At 39.1% G+C, this 19525-nt stretch overlaps 1 protein-coding gene across 2 annotated transcripts in view; it reads left to right on the top strand.

Annotated features, from left to right (window-relative positions):
* Positions 1–19525, top strand: part of LOC127636045 (multiple C2 and transmembrane domain-containing protein 1-like) — a 40159-nt gene that overhangs the window by 4215 nt on the left and 16419 nt on the right. For both annotated transcript variants that reach the window (XM_052116410.1, XM_052116411.1), the window contains exons 2-13: positions 4290–4404; positions 4612–4754; positions 4848–4927; positions 5107–5230; positions 7712–7882; positions 8202–8332; positions 8525–8711; positions 10025–10118; positions 12466–12568; positions 13772–13874; positions 14230–14331; positions 14481–14555. In XM_052116410.1, coding sequence (XP_051972370.1) covers positions 4290–4404; positions 4612–4754; positions 4848–4927; positions 5107–5230; positions 7712–7882; positions 8202–8332; positions 8525–8711; positions 10025–10118; positions 12466–12568; positions 13772–13874; positions 14230–14331; positions 14481–14555 — 1428 coding nt within the window. The remainder of the gene's footprint in view (positions 1–4289; positions 4405–4611; positions 4755–4847; positions 4928–5106; positions 5231–7711; positions 7883–8201; positions 8333–8524; positions 8712–10024; positions 10119–12465; positions 12569–13771; positions 13875–14229; positions 14332–14480; positions 14556–19525) is intronic.

Raw genomic sequence — 19525 nt, 5'->3', positions numbered from 1 at the left:
GTGAATTAATCTTAAATTGAATATAGGGGAGGGTGAAAGCAATATATTCTAGATCTCACTGTTTATTCTGCGACAGTAGGTCGAAAGTTCTGCTGCTGAAATGAGAATGTCTATCTGCATCCTGCAAGACAAGACATGCCCACAACAAGTTATGCCTCCCTTCAGATAACAAACAAACCAAAAAAATGCTTAAAGGGTTAGTTCACCCAAAAATGAAAATTATCCCATAATTTACTCACCCTCAAGCCGTCCTAGGTGTATATGACTTTCTTCTTTCAGCCAAACACAATCGGAGTTATATAAAAAAATATCCTGGCTCTTCCAAGCTTTATAATGGGAGTGAATGGTACCTTAGATTTTGAAGCCCAAAAAAGCGCATCCGTCCATCAAAAAAGTAATCCATATGGCTCAAGGGGGTTAATAAAGGCCTTCTGATGCGAAGTGATGCGTTTTTGTAAGGAAAATATCCATATTTATAACTTTATATACTCACCGGAGCTTACGCTACGCCTACGTCATATGCCGGAACTTGACTCTCTTGTGAGCACGTGGACGGCCGTTACCGGATGCTAGTGATTATAGTTTATAAAGTTATAAACATGGATATATTTCTCACAAAAATGCATCGCTTCACTTCAGAAGGCCTTTATTAACCACCTGGAGCCGTATGGTTACTTTTCTAATGGATGGATGAGCTTTTTTGGGCTTCAAAATCTAAGCTACTAAGGGGGTGGATACAATGACACCCGGGACGGAGAGGTGCGGCAACCTTGGTGTGCGCACATGTAAAGTTTGTGCATTTGCACAGAGATGATTTCACCTCTAAAGAAATAAATTGTGCAAAAAAATGACAAAAAACAAATAAAATGTACTAAAACAGCAATTGCGAGTGGGGTGGCCAATGGGGTGGCCAGGTTTCGGTCCATGGTGGCAACGGCCACCCCTTGCCACCCCTTAGCTCCGCCACTGGACATCGAATATATGCAATCCAGTATTTTGTTGAGCATTGAAACGACTAAAACTTTCTGTTTTTACGGCATAATTGAGCGGAAAAAAATAAGTGCGTGGCAGCATTGCGACCCCGTAGCTTTATGATCCAAGGCGGGGTGTTACTTAGAGTGGGTGTGTCGAGTAGTGGGTGTTCCTTTTCATCTTGTTGTATCAGGGGATCAATAATTGGCTGGTTAGCAGGTCCCTGTTAGCACCTGCTGGTAGATGTTTGAACTACACCACCTGATGGCAATTAGCATGTTTCTCCATAGACAGCCATTCAAAAGTAGCCTGCACAAGGAGCTAATCTATTAGCATCCCCATTCATCTCTATGACTGTGCTCAGCTCAGTTCCGGGATCAGGTGCCAAGTGATTGACCACTCGTCAATGGGTATAGAGAGGGAAAAATCATCATTAAATTTCACGCTTTTAAGAGCCCTTTGAAAACAATTTCGCCAGATGACGATGTGCTATAATGTAATGAAATCATTTAAATTGAAATAATTCTTAGAATTGTGTTTTATTTCATCATAAGAGATGAATGGGGATGCTAATAGATTAGCTCCTTGTGCAGGATGCAGACAGACAGATACACTTGGCTGAACTCACTCTGTGCATACATAAATTCAAAGCACTACCCCTAGTGGCCAAAGCTGAAAGTGTTGTTGAATGTACTGGGCACAGATGAGCTCCGTAAGAAATGTCCACAGAGAGGCGCCAAAAGAGAGTTATATTTTTAGTTGTAGTCAACGGGAATACATATTTTATTAACTGTACATCTTAACCCAATCCCCAACCCTAAACCTAACTGTCAATGGAGGGAAAAAGCAACCTCAGAATCATGCTTGTCAGTGATTATGCAAACGTAATAACCCATGTCTCTGAGGCTGCTTGCGCAATACAGAAAAAGGTAAACATTTGAATTGATGCAAAGATGTCTGATGGGAGATAGCAGTAGTCAATAATGCTGCAGAATGGGGTCGATGTCAGCAACATGTCAGGTTCACAAATGCTATCATGTTGAAGCACAGAACTTAACCAACCAAAAATGACAATTTATGCTAATGTCGACTATAGCGCCCCCTGTGGCATTTACTCAGAATGCAGTAAGTTAGAAACTGCGTTCAGACACAATATGGAACACAATGACATGTGTAATCTAGCTTGCGTACTTGTGTAGAGTACTTGGCCTTATTCTTTGCACACAACAAACTACAGTACTGTAAGGTGTTATCCCAGAAATTGTAAATTTAAATGATGGATAAAGTTAAATATTGTGTCTCTGGATGGATACCAGCTATTATAACTTACTGTCACAAACAGAATACCAGGATGTTTTTAGAGGAATCACTTATCCAACAATATTTCCTTATGTCACTATTATTTACAATCCTGTCGCTAATGGGATTAAACAGGATGTTAAACAGGCCCTAAAGGTGTTTGAAAGCACGCAGATGACTGATACAGATCTTTTGCTTTCAGCTGGAACTGCAAACAAATTTAGTGTGTTGAAGAAATGCGTTTCTGTCCTTATCTGCACTTAATAGTGAAAAAATAAAGTAGAAAGTTTAGTGTGTATCATTCACTTTTAGATACAGCCAGAGAGGAGCCCTTCAAACATTGCTGTGCCTTTATATGACATATATATGAGTACCTAAAATACTGAATGGGAAACTGCCCCTTTTATAAGTGTACTATTTATAACTTTGGATAAAAGCATCAGCTAAATGACAAATTAGTCATTAGTTTTCCTCTTTTCAATGATGGATGCTCTGTTTGTTTCTCCTATACGGAGAATAGCGTCTGCTCATTCAAACTTTGTCACTGAGAGGATTGCCTGTAATCAACACTTAAAATAAGTCCCCAATGAGATGACGTAGATACAGCAACCTCTCCGTAAAGTCCCCTTTTCAACTGGATTAAAACACTCAGCTGAGGATGTGCTGCTCAGTAGTGTCATTTGAGTTAGTTATAATAGACATTATAGAGAGCATTTTTGAGAGGTACTCCTTTATGTACTGTAGAATCATGATAATTTTATTGACCAGGGTGGTGAAATTGAATAAAGAGGACACTTTTTAAAGCATTCAAAGTTTCCCCCCTATAACTTGTTTATAATGTTAGTAACATAAAAAGGCCTCTTGCACGAAAACATGTCAAAACGTGACGCATGTTTGTGTTGTGCTGTCTGAAGTGTTTATTTCTTCACTGTATAAACTGCGCGTCGCCACACAGCTGAAATTTCAATTACTGCCCTCTGGAGTAAACAAGTGGTACTACAAGCTTGCATTTCTCAGGAATCTTCCTTATTATTATCCGGGGCCATTACGATTAATTGTGTTACTTTTTTTAACACGTTAAAATGAATTGCACTGAATTAACGCGTTAAATCGAAAGCCCTAATATACACTCACCTAAAGGATTATTAGGAACACCTGTTCAATTTCTCATTAATGCAATTATCTAATCAACCAATAACATGGCAGTTGCTTCAATGCATTTAGGGGTGTGGTCCTGGTCAAGACAATCTCCTGAACTCCAAACTGAATGTCAGAATGGGAAAGAAAGGTGATTTAAGCAATTTTGAGCGTGGCATGGTTGTTGGTGCCAGACGGGCCGGTCTGAGTATTTCACAATCTGCTCAGTTACTGGGATTTTCACGCACAACCATTTGTAGGGTTTACAAAGAATGGTGTGAAAAGGAAAAACATCCAGTATGCGGCAGTCCTGTGGGCTGAAAATGCCTTGTTGATGCTAGAGGTCAGAGGAGAATGGGCCGACTGATTCAAGCTGATAGAAGAGCAACGTTGCCTGAAATAACCACTCGCTACAACCGAGGTATGCAGCAAAGCATTTGTGAAGCCACAACACGCACAACCTTGAGGCGGATGGGCTACAACAGCAGAAGACCCCACCGGGTACCACTCATCTCCACTACAAATAGGAAAAAGAGGCTACAATTTGCAAGAGCTCACCAAAATTGGACAGTTGAAGACTGAAATGTTGCCTGGTCTGATGAGTCTCGATTTCTGTTGAGACATTCAGATGGTAGAGTCAGAATTTGGCGTAAACAGAATGAGAACATGGATCCATCATGCCTTGTTACCACTGTGCAGGCTGGTGGTGGTGGTGTAATTTGTGGAAGTTAACTGCTGTGTGTACCATGTGTGGGCATTAATTGATAGGGATGTATTGTGTGTTTGTGTTTGGAGGAGGTGATATCTGAATATACAGTTTTGATCAATGAATACATACACAGACACTGACACATTTGTAACAATGTCTCTGCTTTCTATAGGGCATTGATTCAGTGGGTAATGGGAGTACACAACCATCACTACCCATTTCAGCAATGTACCAGTTGGACATCATGCTAAAAAGAGGAAACAATTTAGCCATTCGAGACCGAGGTGGTAAGTTAACTCCTCTGATATAAGACACATTACTATAAATTTAAATAAAAATTATGTGTGCACAGAGACATAGAAACTGGAAACTGGAAAATCATGTTTTTTGTGCCAATAGTTTGAGTTTTGCTTAAAATTTGAATATGTAGATATTAGGATAAAAAACAATGCTCTGAGAAATGTACATGTGCAATAGTTTGTTTCTTGTTTTAGGGACAAGCGACCCATATGTCAAATTCAAAATAGCTGGTAAAGAAGTTTTCCGTAGTAGGATCATCCCCAAGAACCTTAACCCGGTTTGGGATGAACGAGTTTGCCTGATAGTGGACAATTTACAAGAGCCTTTGTATATTAAGGTAAAAAAAAAATATTTACTCACCTGCTGTTAGTTTTAGAAGCACAGAGTTAATCTGACTGTGAAAATGCATGAGGTTTACTCTCTATTGCAGGTGTTTGACTATGATTTTGGCCTTCAAGATGACTTTATGGGTTCAGCAAACTTGCACCTTGATTCGCTGGAGCACCGGAGGTATTTACTTTGTGTTTATAATGTACACGTATGTACAGAAAAGAATAAAGCTCAAGATCGCAATTTAGATATTTCAGCTGATATCGATAGCTGATAATAATTTTTGTTATAGCTGATAATTGTTATGAACTAAAAAAGTCAAATTAGCTCATGTTTACCTGTGTCTGTCTCTTCTGTAGACCACTGGATGTTCGGTTAGACCTTCAAGACCCTCACTGCCCTGATCAGGACCTGGGCTCTCTGGAGCTGACGATCAGTCTGTTCCCCAGAGGTCTGGTAGACAGAGAGGCCCTCAGACTAGCGGTATGTGATGTCAGAGTGATGCTTTATGTGTCTTAAAGGTGTCACTTCACATGTTACATATGTACAATCTGACAACAAACGCACAATATATATCCAGAAAGACTTCATGTGACATGTTTTTATACCTCAAAATTATTTCACATAGTCCACCCAAAGACAATTATGTCTGGTGGTCAATCGATATTGATAATATAATTTAGCAACAGCGAATCAAATGTTCTAATATACAACAAATATTATTTTATACAATATTTATTCAAATTCTCTTAAAATAAAATAAAAAACCTTCTAGCCTTTGACTACTCTATTGGTAGATTTGGGAACCAACACAAGGGAAAGTTAACACTTTTGTTAATCCTCCAGGTGACCACGGTTATTAGCGATGCGATAATCGCAAAAAGGCCAAATATCGGACAAATTATCGGCCTGGCTGATATATCGGTCTGCCACTATTATGTCATGATATATTCACCCTTAAGTTGCTTAAGTTGGCTGTGGCTCAGGTGGTAGAGTGGGTTGTCCACCAATCGCAGGGTTAGTGGTTCAAATCCCGGCCCACCCAACTCCACATGCTGAAGTGTCCTTGGGCAAGACATTGAACCCAAAGTTGCTCCCAGTGGTAGACTAGCACCTTGCATGGCAGCTCTGCTGTCATTGGTGTGTGAATGTGTTTGTGAATGGGTGAATGAGACGCAGTGCAAAGTGCTTTGAATACCGCTAAGGTTAAAAAGGTGCTATACAAGTGCAGACATTTACCATTCAACTAAATTAGGGTCTTATCAGCTTTACTTAATCCATATGCATTGGGAAAACATGAATATTTGTTTGGTTAACTGACACTGGGGAGAGAATTTCTAGTTCCCAGCAAGATTTGCATGGGACACGATAGGCAGATAAAATATGTGTTCTTTTATGTGTCTTTGTACAAAAATATAAAGGTGGAGACTTGTTAGTGTTAAATGTTTTGTTATGTTGAGATTTAGAAGAATTGTTACAACCATTATGTTGTAGTTTTGGGTGTTACCATCATGGTGAAGAGTGGATTTTGAGCCGAGGTTAGGACCAAAAAATTGAGGATTCTGCATATTGCTTTATACATGGAGCAACTGTTGTACTAACCATAGCATAGTGACCAGGTTGCACTCAGTAATGCGTACATCAGCATGTATACACCACTAAATAAAGTTGAATTTCAGAATTTTAATTTGATTTAATTGATGTAAGAACAAAACAAAATGTGTACGTAGACCGCAGAAATATACCGGTCAATCATTTTGCTTGTTCTCATAGTGTTGTATTTGAAGTGGATAGTTGAGCCTATGATTCACAATGTTTGTCAGTTGAGGGCGCTATTGTGCCACTGTTTAATTTGACAGCCACAGGAAAAAATAATGCTGCTCTTTTGCTCTGTTTTGGTCTCAACATTTTCGACAGCAGGGATTTGGAATCAGGGAATGTGTGGTTTCTGTGGAAATGCAGTTGTATTGCAAATTCATGGATATTTATAATTTGATAGTAACTCCAATTAATGAACTAGTACCTGTTGCAGTGGGGTTTGGTACCTTGATCCATAAGACCAATGTGTGGGTGCTTGCTTTGGTGTTGCCACCCTTCATATGGCACTTTTCCACTCCACGTTAATGTTCGACTCACCTCAACTCTACTCGTTTTACTTTTCTGAGCTTGCATTTCCACTGCAGTTTAGTGCCGCATCAACGTGGGTGGGATTATAGGCTGATCATCATAGTTGCGCCGCCTCTACTGCCTTGACATCATTTAACATCATCATTTTTTACTTTTCCCTACACTGTTGGTAGCCGTGTGCGGCCAACAGCTGAGACACTTCCTGAGAGACTTTTTCGTTTTGCTCATCGCTAATGAGCGGACCATCTGCACCTCGTTTATTGACCACGGCGTGGTTTTGCGCTCAGACATTTCTTTTTTCACAATTCGAAAATCACGTGAAAAAATGATACTGTTATCACTGTTGCTAACTTTAAAATTAGCGGGTTGATGTCGCGTGTCTGAAATCCAGTGATGCTGGTATTGACGATTCTCCCTGACTAATCAATGATCTGCAGAATTTTGACGTCACATTTAGTATCAGCTCGGCTCGCTTGCAAACTCGACCGAGGTAGTTCTAAAAAAAGTATCAGATACCAGGTACTATCCACAGTGGAAACCCCCCAAAAAGCGAGCGGAGTCGAGCTGTACCGTGCAGTGGAAATGCCCCAATGGCCTGCATGCCACCTCCTTGCCAACCCATGAAAACATTTCTAGATCCGCCATGACATCCAGACATTTTTAGATCTGACTCAAGTGTCCCAGTACATTTTGGGGTTACTTTAAATCTCCGTTTGTGTTCCATGGAAAGAAGGAAACCATCAAGCTACATGAGGTTAAGAAAACATAATGACAGAATGAAAAATTTTCGGTAACCTATCCCTTTAACGTTCTGTAATGTGTGTTTATGTACAACAGCAGCAGCAACAGAATCTGCGGCTGTCTGACCTGCACAAGAAGTCTCAGCTCTGGAGGGGCATTGTGAGCATCCACCTCATCGAGGGTCGCGACCTCATCCCTATGGACCAGAACGGCCTCAGTGACCCATATGTCAAATTCAAACTGGGCCATCAGAAGTACAGGAGCAAGGTGTGAATGACTGCTGTGACAACACGACCAGTTAAAGACACCTGAAATCTGCCGTCCCTGTTCTTATTACGCACAATGAATCAGTTATTCTGAAGGAAAAAAAGTGTCTTTTCATAATCAAAGTGTAATAACTTTCTCTGCCTCTGAAACAATGTTTTTGTCTGTTGATTTAACTAACCATTAATTAATAACCGTTAACATCCATGATCTAAACAAAACATAATGGATAAAATGAGGTTCCACCCTACAATATATAGAGCTGAAATGCAAAACAATACAGAATACAAAATACAAAAATGCTTTTCTCTGGTCTGAACAGACAATTCCCAAAACCCTGAACCCTCAGTGGAGGGAAAAGTTCGACCTGCAGCTCTTTGATGAGGAGGGTGGTGTTCTGGAGATCTCCGTGTGGGACAGAGACATGGGCAGGAGAGACGACTTCATCGGCCAGTGAGTCTAATCTCAGCTCTGATCCATCCTGATATCAAATGCTCATTTTTGTGTTTGGCATCACACTATGTACATTTACATTTATGCATTAGCTAAAGTGACTTAGAGTGTATGGAATCAAACCCATGACCTTGGTGTTGCTACTTCATCAGCACCCATTGAGATGCAGATGTTGATTGTGGGGTGTTTCAGGTGTCAATTGGACCTGTCACAGTTGAGTAGAGAGAAGACTCATAGAGTGGAACTGGAGCTGGATGAGGATAAAGGTACAATAGTACTACTGGTGACCCTCACCGCCACAGTTGCTGTCCCCATCTCTGACCTGTCTGTCAATATACTGGAGAACGCACATGAACGACAACAGATCCTAAAAAGATATGTAAGTTTGTGCCTGTGAATTGAGCAACTATGTTCTATCAGGAAGACTTGAATGAAATTGAAAATTACATTTATTTGATGAATATAAAATAGAAATGTAATGTCTCTCTTTGGCGTAAGTCCCGTCTGGCGGTCTGAAGTTGTAGTACTTGGTACCGTCATATCCTGCCAGAGATAGGAGGCAGGGGCGAGGAGCCTATCCCCGTGCAGGATGGGACTCAACTGGTGGTGGTGGGGTGGTGGAGGTTGCCATGTTAGCACACTGAATCAGCAATGTGACAGATTGTGAGCAGACTTTTAAAGCAATGGCTTACATGTGTGTGATTGGCTGGGAATTACCCAGCTAATGATGCGATGATGTACAGCTGCTAGTTTTCCCGCTAGAACTACACTGCGCTTACATTTCCTGCCAAACGGTCTAAATCTCTGTAAAAAGCTCCATGTGGCCCCATCAATGTTTTTGATATTCAGTTAGAAATTACAAAGTAAATATTAACAGTTTATTTAAAAAAAGTCTAAATTAATTAAGAGTGTTACCTATAACTTTAAATAAGCATCAAATAATTATGCTTAGAATAAAATATTAGAACACACGTCAGATGAAATTCATTATGAGGGCATTTTTTGCCCCTACATTCTGAATTTTGTGGTTAAATTTGTCACATTCAGTAACTCAGTATTAATTTCAGTAAAAAATCTACAATGTAGTTCTAATTGCCATTCTATTTCTATAATGAGGCAACGCTTGCGGTTTTAATAAAAGGATATACTCTGCAGTACACTTGTATAACCAAAAGGGGGCGTTAGATGACCATTAACCAAGTCCAGTAGTAACAGCAGTAACATGTTCTCTCTCACAACTGAATAACAGTGGGAACTAAAGCTGTGAGTAACTCACTCTGAACAAAAACAGACAGATTGAGAGAGAGAGAGAGAGAGAGACATCTCCCTTTCCTCAAAGCTGTCTCTCCATGCTATTCACTGTTTGCCATTGTCCTGTCACTGTCCCCCGGAGGGCCGGTCAGTGAACCGCTTACAGAAAGCCACCATCAAAGCACACTGACCTTCTTTCATAACAGCTGCATAATGAAGATGTATTTGTGAGAACCACCACGTAATCTGGTGTGGCGACTCAATAGTTTTGTCTCAATGTCCACAGTAGAGCGGCTTTGACGTGGACACAAAACTGCTCACAGACTCTGATGGGGGATTAGAGAAAGTTAGGGCTCAGATAAAGCTGTCACAAATGTATGGATGTATTAGGGAGGCAGGTTAGTTGCTGTGGCTTTCTTATGTGTTTTTTGTCTTTTTCAGAGTCTTCTGAGGTCACTCTTTAACATGAAGGATGTCGGAATCGTGCAGGTGAAAATCTTGCGGGCGGAGGGACTGATGGCAGCTGATGTTACAGGTAAAACCAAAGAAAAGGGACACGCTGAGATATATAGAAAATGTTAAAATGTTTTAAATGCCACGAGTCAATTCAGGCTTCACAAAATTATAATGTCCAGTATAAAAGATGAATTGTAAAATTGTTCAAAGGTATAGTTCACCCAAAAATGAAAATTCTGTCATCATTCACTTACTACGGAGCCCCTTAGAGGACAGGCTGGGACATAGTTTTGCATTCCCTCTCAATACCTTTATCCATCCCTTATGAAAATGAACCATGGTGTTACTACAGTAACCATATTACAGTGTTACATGTACCATGATTTGGTTCCTGCCTTAAAAAAAAATGTAAATAAAAAATTTACCTTGAAAATGAACCATGGTTTCACTATAGTAAAACTGCAGTACCCATAACTGTACTGTATTTTTTATGAAATTTTTGGGATGTTTTTAAAAGCCATGGTACCACAAATTAACCATGGTTGTACTGTAATAAACTGCTGTAATCTCGTTTTTATTTTGCAGAATAATGATATAGCCATAATTGTTGTTTTCCTGAATTATTACTAAGGTTTTACTGCAAATATTAGGATTAAAATATGGTTACTGTAGTAAAACCATGGAGACTGAGACAAACATACTTGCACTTCAAGGAAAAAAATCTAACGCTAAAAGTGTATAATATAATAACACCCTCAAACATCTGATATATTTAATTGGGCCTGTATTAATCATTAAGTACAGATCGGTATTCACTTTCTAAAGAGATTTTCTGAATGTTTTGGTGTTGGGAGCAGTCATATCAAACTGTCCATAGAAGTTTGATAGAAAGTTGACCGTATGAAAGAGAGGAGAGTCTTAATTTCACTCCCACACTCTTATAAATTCATGTAGTTCTTGAGGTTTGAGGTTCTCTCAGGAGCGGCCCACCTTGTGGCTTCTGATTTCACGGTTCTTCTAATAGCACACTATGGTGGACGGACAAAGCCTTTTTAAAAGCTTTTACACACACACACACACACACACACACACACACACACACACACACACACACACACACACACACACACACACACACAAGTTGGTGCGGCTATCCTTATCTGTCCATAGACATAATGATTTTTATCAAATGTTCAAATTCAGTTTCTACCCCCAATATTAATATAGACTTTGCTCATATCTTCTACACAAAATGTGGGAAGCTTTGCAGACTGATTTAAATATGGTAAAATGTGCTAAACTAAGATGAGAGCACTACAGTCTTATTAGTAAAGTACTGAAATTTTAAAGCAGGTAGCAGGTCAGAAAGCAGATCTCGGTCCTAATAATTAAAGACAAAATAGCCCATAGAAATAATAATAATAATAATGGATGCTGGATGCTAATAGCAACATTCACAGTACAATCACCATGTATTAATACATACTAAAAAATATATATATATTTTTTGTGTAAAATGTTGCATTCTTGTGTTTCCCTCCCAAACACTTTATACTTTGGTAATTTAAAGCCATGTTAAGGCAGAGGCTATTTGCACTAAGTGTAAATAGCAACAAAAAGCATCTTCTGTGCACCAAGTGCAAATAGTGTCAGATGCTATTTGCACCCTATTAAATACTAACAGTCCCACAGACACCCTACACCAACCCCTACCCCTAAACCTAACCCTAAATTAAACATGGCTACTATATTAACACAATGTTACTGTAGTAACACCATGGATAATTGTATTAAAACTATGGCTTACGCCAAAAAACATTGTTACTACAATATTACTATAGTGAAACCATGGTTAATTTTACCCAGATCAAACCTGTCTCAACTTCCAGCCCAAATCACTGCGAGGAAATCATCCGTTATATACATTTATATTTAATATTAAAAGTAGTCTTGAAAGGAATTATTAAGAGTGGAGGCAGGAAACAGGATGGGAAAAAGTGGGACAAAGGCGGAATCTAACCCGGGTCGTCCGCACAAGCACGCTCACACCGTCGTTACTCCCTACGCCACTGCAGCGACACTATAGGGCGCAGTTTCTCTTCAATTTCTTTGTTTCCACCAGTCTATTGGAGTGCAAATAGCCGCATTGTGTGGCAGGTGCTATTTACACCTAATGCAAATAGTCGAGTTTTTTTAAATACTAGCCAGAATAATAAAAATTACTTAATACTAATTTTGCTTCTGACACTGAAAATATATATAATTCTTTCTTTTTTTTTTTATTGTTCATTTAGAAAACGTATTTTTTCTCATTTTGATAGTACAGTTCAGTATGTTATAATTGTTTGCTTATAGTTACAAAGCTATTATTTTAAATAATAAGGTATTTTCATTTAATATAATTGTATTATAATGTTGTGTTTCAGGAAAGAGTGACCCGTTCTGTGTAGCAGAGCTCTGTAACGATCGACTGCAGACACACACAGTCTATAAGACACTGAACCCGGAGTGGAATAAAGTCTTCACCTTGTGAGTTTCTCTTATAATACTGTACACGTCCACTGGTGCTCCCAACAGATGACAAATTCAATTACTAATGAAGTTGTTCTATCAGCTGGACTCAAACATGCAAACATGCTCGTGGACCGAGTTCACAAAACCTAAACTCAAGTTGTAATTTGGCTTGATTGTGTATTATGTTACATGAAATCTAAACAAATCTTAAAAAATTTCTGTGCATGATTCATCAGTGCATGTTTTTCTAAAGAAAAAAAAAAACATGTTCATTTTCGTAACTTGCACCACTTATGCAAGAAAACACAGGTTGGATTAAAAAAAAAGTCCCTCCTAAATAATCCATAACTTTAATTATGCTGATTTAAAGAATGCCATTCATGTTGTCTTTAATGGGAGAACCCTTTAAAGGGTTCACCCAAAAATGAAAATTCTCTTATCATTTACTCATCTTCATGCCATCACAGATGTGAATGACTTTCTTGCTTTTGCAGAACACAAATGAAGATTTTCATGAGAATATCGCAGCTCTGTAGGTCCTTACAATGCAAGTGAATGGTGATAAGACATTTGTAGCTCCAAAAATCACATAACGGAAGTATAAAAGTAATCTATAAGACTCCTGTGGTTTAATCCATGTCTTCTGAATCAATCTTAATGGTTTTGGGTGAGAACAGACTCAGACTTTTTGTTTTTTTTCACTGTACATCTTGCCATTGCAGTCTCTTGGCACGATCATGATTTCAAGCTCGATTACACTTCCTAGTGCTTGACGCAGGCACATAGCACTAGATGGTGCAATAGGAAGTCTATACACGATCGCCAAGGAGACTGTCGTCAAGATTTATAGTGAAAATGGAATTACATTTTGGTCTGTTCTCACCCAAAACTAATTGGATCACTTATGAAGACATGGATTTAACCACTGTACTGTAGTTGATGGATGACTTTTATGCTGCCTTTATGTGATATTTGGACCTTCATAGTTCTGGTCACCATTCACTTGCATTGTAAGGACCTACAGCGCTGAGATATTTTTCTAAAAATCATCATTTGCTTTCTGCAGAAGAAATGAGGGCGAGAAAAGGATGAGAGACTTTTCTTTTTGGGTGAACTATCCCTTTAACATATTGATTTATGCTATAAGAGCTTTTTGTCCTGCATATTTTGTGTATGGTTTCATTCTGAAAAACTCTCTTGCTCTTTTTCACTTTGCAGCAATGTGAAAGACATTCACTCTGTGCTGGAAGTCACCGTGTACGACGAGGACCGAGACCGCAGTGCAGATTTCCTGGGTAAAGTGGCCATCCCTTTATTAAACGTAAGCTCTTAATTTCACCCCATTGAGTTCCTCTGAATACTCAGACCCACATAGTTTTAGCACTTGTATAAATGCGTTTTGAAGTAAATAGACTCGCCAAATGGCAAGATTGATTGCGGCAATTCTTTAAAAGCGCACACAGCTGTGCCTCCCGGTGGCTGGGTAGTGTCTCGATGACAGAGGGATGCTGGTAATGAGCAGGTACTTGTCAGAGTTGGAAGTGCTGGAAGGAGGGGAGGGGCGGGAATGTGCGGCTGGCTGTTTGATGCTGCCACTGGGAGATCAGGGGTCAGCCAAGCGGGGGGGTCCATTGGGGCTTTGCCAGACAGCAGGCTGTCACGTCTTCTTCACACAGATTCGCAACAGCGAACAGAAGGCCTACGTCTTGAAAAACAAGGAGCTGACAGGGCCAACAAAAGGGGTCATCTTTCTCGAAGCAGACGTCATCTTCAACGCCGTAAGTGCATTGCGCCCGAAGCGCTGGTTGTTGTCTCTTTTGTTTCTGTGGTGTGTTATTTTTCACACCATCAAATATGCAATAATTACTGATGCACAGAGAACTGGAGCGCTAATTAAAACAAATCATACGTTTTGTGCGTCTCCAAGGTGAAAGCAAGTTTGCGGACATTCGTTCCACCAGAACAGAAGTACATTGAAGAAGAGTCCAAAGTCTCTAAACAGGTAGTATGATATTCAGCTTTTTTTTTAAAGGAATAGTTCAGCCTAAAAATAAACAATTACATACCATCATGTTTGTTCCAAACCATATGCTGTTAGTTTTTCTGTGGTACACGAATTGAGTCACTTTCCAAGATTTTTTATGCAGCTCTTACAACAGTTCGTAGTGATCTGTGCGTCTTTTAAGCTCCAAAAAGTACAAATTAACACCAAAAAAGCACTATGCACGACTCATGCGCTATATTCCAAGTCCTCTGAAGTCAATCGATAATTAAAATTGAAGTCATTATTTTGTGAAAATCTTTGCTGAAGCTCGAGTCTAGCCCACATTTGCGTCCAGAATTATTACATACGTGAGAACCAATGCTGATTTGCCATCAATTGACGAGTCATTTTTTTAATCTATATGAAACTATGAGTGAAAAATAATTTTTGTAAATAACTATTTTAATTTAACTTTCCAATCGCCTAGGGTGCTTCAGTTCGTCCAGGAGAAAAAGTTGGGCTTCTTCCATTGTATAATATAATATAATATAATAATTCCACATTTTCTCCCAATATGGAATGCCCAATTCCCACTACTTAATAGGTCCTCGTGGTGGCGCGGTTACTCACCTCAATCCGGGTGGCGGAGGACAAGTCTCTATCGCAAGTCTATACTTACTGGGCGAACAGGCTTCTTTTCGTTCGCCTAAAAATTATGATGATGGTCACAAACGTAGGTTTGTTTTGAAAGTTGGTAGGGACATGTTGCAAGAAGGATTAAGTTCATATTTTTAGTATTAAGAAAATGTGAGAAAGTCAGTCTGGTAATATAGGAAAAATAACATTTTTCAATAAATTCCATTTCCTATTTCTCTGCCCAACCATTTTAAATATTAGCCCTTTTTTCTTTAAAGAATAAACAGGTTTACAACTGACCACTAGGGAAGCACAATATGGGAAAATGTGATATGCGATAAACTTGCTGGACAATGTGACCCTGGAGAGAAATGTAATTATCCTTAAATGCATTTACACTCAAAATTGCCTTTTCATTAATCGACCCCCTTACCTGGCACAGTCATTCAAATTCAAAGTCGTCTTCTTTAAGAGGGTGGTTACTGGAATCTTCCATTGGTTTCATGCTAAACTCAGAAGGTATTTTTGACTTGAACAGAAAATGTGTACATGGAAAGTATGCTTGTTAAAATCTATCTATCTAAGAATTGGACCTAAGATACAAAATAAATCTTCAAGTGTAATCTCCAGAAAATTATTTGCAGTAATCTCACACGACTGTGATTGGTGCATCCTGAATAGCACAAATGGCATGAATAGCAATTTATGTGCTGCTTTAGAAGAGGTTGGACAATAATTTACACATCAGTAACAATATTGAGAAACTTGAATAGTCATTAAAAGGAAAATAAAATGTAAATATTTTTTAAGGGGTAAAATGGTCCAAATGTTGGTCGGGACATTTCCTATTTTCTGACATGTCCCCTACCATTCCTACCTAAATCTACACCAGTGGTTCATGCACATGGTTAAAATGCTTGACCTAGGTGAACTTGGCTAATCAAAAAGCTTTGATAACTGGTTGAAACTAATCGTGGGTGTGGTTTGGACATGATATTTTTTATTTATTTATTTTCCTCAATTAACTCATTTTAAAATGACGTTGCATGTAGAATAATAGCAGTTTTTTATTTAGTTCATTTTAAAATGTAATTTAAAAATTAATTGACGTTTTTGTTCTGCGTGGGTGTTCATTTTGTGATATTTGTGTTTGCGGACACATCCCTGAAATTCTTGACCTACTGATTCTGTACGACCGAGAGTTCATAAGCTTCTGCAGCGTCACCCTCAACGAAATCCCTCCACTATGCACCGCGTGGTATAAACACAGACTTTGTTCGTCTAGGTTTGTTTAGTTCATTTTGGAGAAACATTTGGTTTCTTTCTTCAAATTAGGCTTTATAATATTAAATATAACGTAGCACTCTAGTTGTGGGGCTTAGTATCAATACAGATTTTGGAATTTGATTTGATTCACTGATATATATATATATGTATATGTATATGTATATGTGTATATGTCTCTTTAAATGCAAATGAGCTGCTGCTCCCCGCCCCTTTCCAGATGAGGGCTGTGCCTTTACAGCTCTTTCGGATACTACAGCAACAACAAATCAGTAAATACCTGAGTTCAGCCAAGAATATATGTATGTATATCTGGTCTCCGTGAATACAATCAGAGACAATGGTAACTTTAGCTGCATTAGCCGTGGAATCGGCTAACAAGCACATTCGGAAAGGCGAATTGCAAACATTCACAAAATATAAAATTAGATACTTACATCTTCAGGATATAAAGCTGGAACACGAACAATTGGTACTGATCCATGATTGAGAATCACATTTTTTGAAAATCCTGCTTTATATTGACACTCATTCACAAAGCAGTCCGGTGTAAAATGCTTTGCACAAACATCCACACATTTTTGTATGTTTTGAGGCACATTTGCTTCAGAAACAAAACTTGTTTTCCACTGCGTCTTCAGTGGCTCTGATGCCGGGAGTACAAGAAGACTCTTATGTTCACTTTTACAGCCAACAACAGAACATTTATGACTCTTATGAAGCTGAGACATTATTCTTCCACTGTATCTGCTCCAGCATAGAAACAAATGGCACACTGTGTGTAGATCACTCAGGGGAGGATCTATGATAATAGGGTGGAGTCCATCACCAGTCGTGGGCGGGGCCTGCTCTAACGTAACGTCACTTTAGATCAGAAGCGAAAACCGTTCATTTTGACACTGTATTTGATTAATCGAAATATAAGAGGAGTGGATGGACTTTTAACATTGTAGGGTGGTTGTGTACACACACTGCCGACTCACATTTATGTACATAATAGGTCCCCTTTAAAAAGCAAACAAACACATATTTATGACAAGTATCCACGTATGATTACAGAGAGCACATCACTGTAAAAACACGCAAATACCTGGTATTTAAGGTATTTAAGACTTTTTTTAAGTCCCTTTCGGGGGTAAGGACATATCGTTACCTTAAACAAGCAAATATTACAGCTTTTCCTACCTCCATTAGAACTTGTGGGCAGTTTTGCTGCACTGATAGACTGAACACCTGACAGCGCAATCCGTGTATATCTTCTCCCTCGTAATAATATTATCCATAATGAGCAAATTAAACATTAAACATGATTGTCAATAGAGGGCGAAATGCAACTGTTGTATCCGCAGGTCGGAGATGGTGAATCGGGGGTGTTTTAGCCTGTCAGTCCTTGATGCTCTATGGCAGTTTGGGTGTACTAAGATGGCCGTTCGAACACTTCTGATGGCTTTACCAAAAAATTGCTTTTTTAAAAAGACACAAAAAAATATACACATGCAGGGCAGCTGCCCGTAACTCTCTCTCTCTCGAACTGCCAACTCCGGTCGCCTTTATCCCTCTCCAGGGCTTGATTAGCCTGAGGGGCTGGGTGTGCAGCACAACCTCCATCCCTGCCACATCCGTACCTATGCCATATACATGTATATATATGTATATGTATATGTATATATATATATATATATATATGTATATATATATATATATATATATACACATATATATCTATATATCTATATCAGTGATTTGATTCCATTTTGATTCACTAGCTCTTGATTCGATTCTGATTCATTGGGATATATTTCAGTTATAATGTCCAGTTTGCTTACATATGAAAGACATTCTATCAGCTAATGCTGTAATTTATACAGGGGACCTTCTAACATGATATATTACAAAAAATGAATTTCAAAAATTAACAACAGGGCCCAAACTATTCAGTTTAATTTATATTTATCAGATATAATAATCAACGCAAACACTACTGTACGTAAACTTTTAAGGGTTAGTTCCACTCAAAAATGAATATTATCCCATAATTTACTCACCCTCAAGCTGTCCTAGGTGTATATGACCAGCCAAACACAATCGGAGTTATATTAAAAAAATATCCTGGCTCTTCCAAGCTTTATAATAGGAGTGAATGGTACCTTAGATTTTGGAAGCTCAAAAAAGTAATACATACGGCTCCAGGGGGTTAATAAAGGCCTTCTGAAGCAAAGCAAAAAGAAAAATATTCATATTTATAACTTTATTAACTATAATCACTGGATTCCGGTAACGGCCGTCTGCTCGTTCACAAGAGAGTCGAGTTCTGGCGTATGATGTGGGCGTAGCGTAAGCTCCGTCGAGAAGTGACAAACGCGGAAGTTGTTTAGAGCAAAGGATTTTATCCAGCCCTAACAAGTTGTGTGGACTAATTTTATGTTGCTTTTGTGGTGTTTGTAACTTTATGAGCTTGACATTTGTCATCGAATGGGAACGAGCTGAGTGAATATTTCCTTCAACGATTCTCTTTTTGTATTACGCGGTTTAAACAGCATATCGGTTTGGACCCACACAAGGGTGAGTAAATGACGAATGGATTTTCATTTTTGCCTGAACTATTCTTTCAATCCAACTGGCTCAAATCAAAGTCTAAATGTTTTGAAAACCACCCTAATGAGGGCCGACGGTCCCAGGGCCACGCACAATAGACTGACGTGTTTGGAACAGGGGGCGCAAGCGTTGAATCGAAGCGTTTTCCCCATTGCCCCGCCGCTCTAGGTGTTGAATAGAAATGTCAAGCGGGCCCTCATGAGAGGAGAGGGGCCACCCCAGAGGGCCCGGCAGCGGCTCTACGGTTGTGCCTGCTCATTGTGTTCTCTCTCAATGTGCCTGCGTGACAAAAGCGCTGAATTGGAGGGGCTGGGCTGAATCAGACGCTGTCACAAAGCTGTGCATTGAGCAGAACAGACCAATCCTTCAGTTCTTTGTGCACGTCTCACTGAAGAGTTCAACCACAGATTCGGCCCGTATATCTAACCTCAGCTGTCAGTCACACCATCACGTATGGAAATTATTACATTTGC

The sequence above is a fragment of the Xyrauchen texanus genome, chromosome 43 (assembly GCF_025860055.1).
Source record: "Xyrauchen texanus isolate HMW12.3.18 chromosome 43, RBS_HiC_50CHRs, whole genome shotgun sequence".
In the NCBI taxonomy this organism is placed as follows: Eukaryota; Metazoa; Chordata; class Actinopteri; order Cypriniformes; family Catostomidae; genus Xyrauchen; species Xyrauchen texanus.
This window is presented reverse-complemented; position numbering and strand designations above follow the sequence as displayed.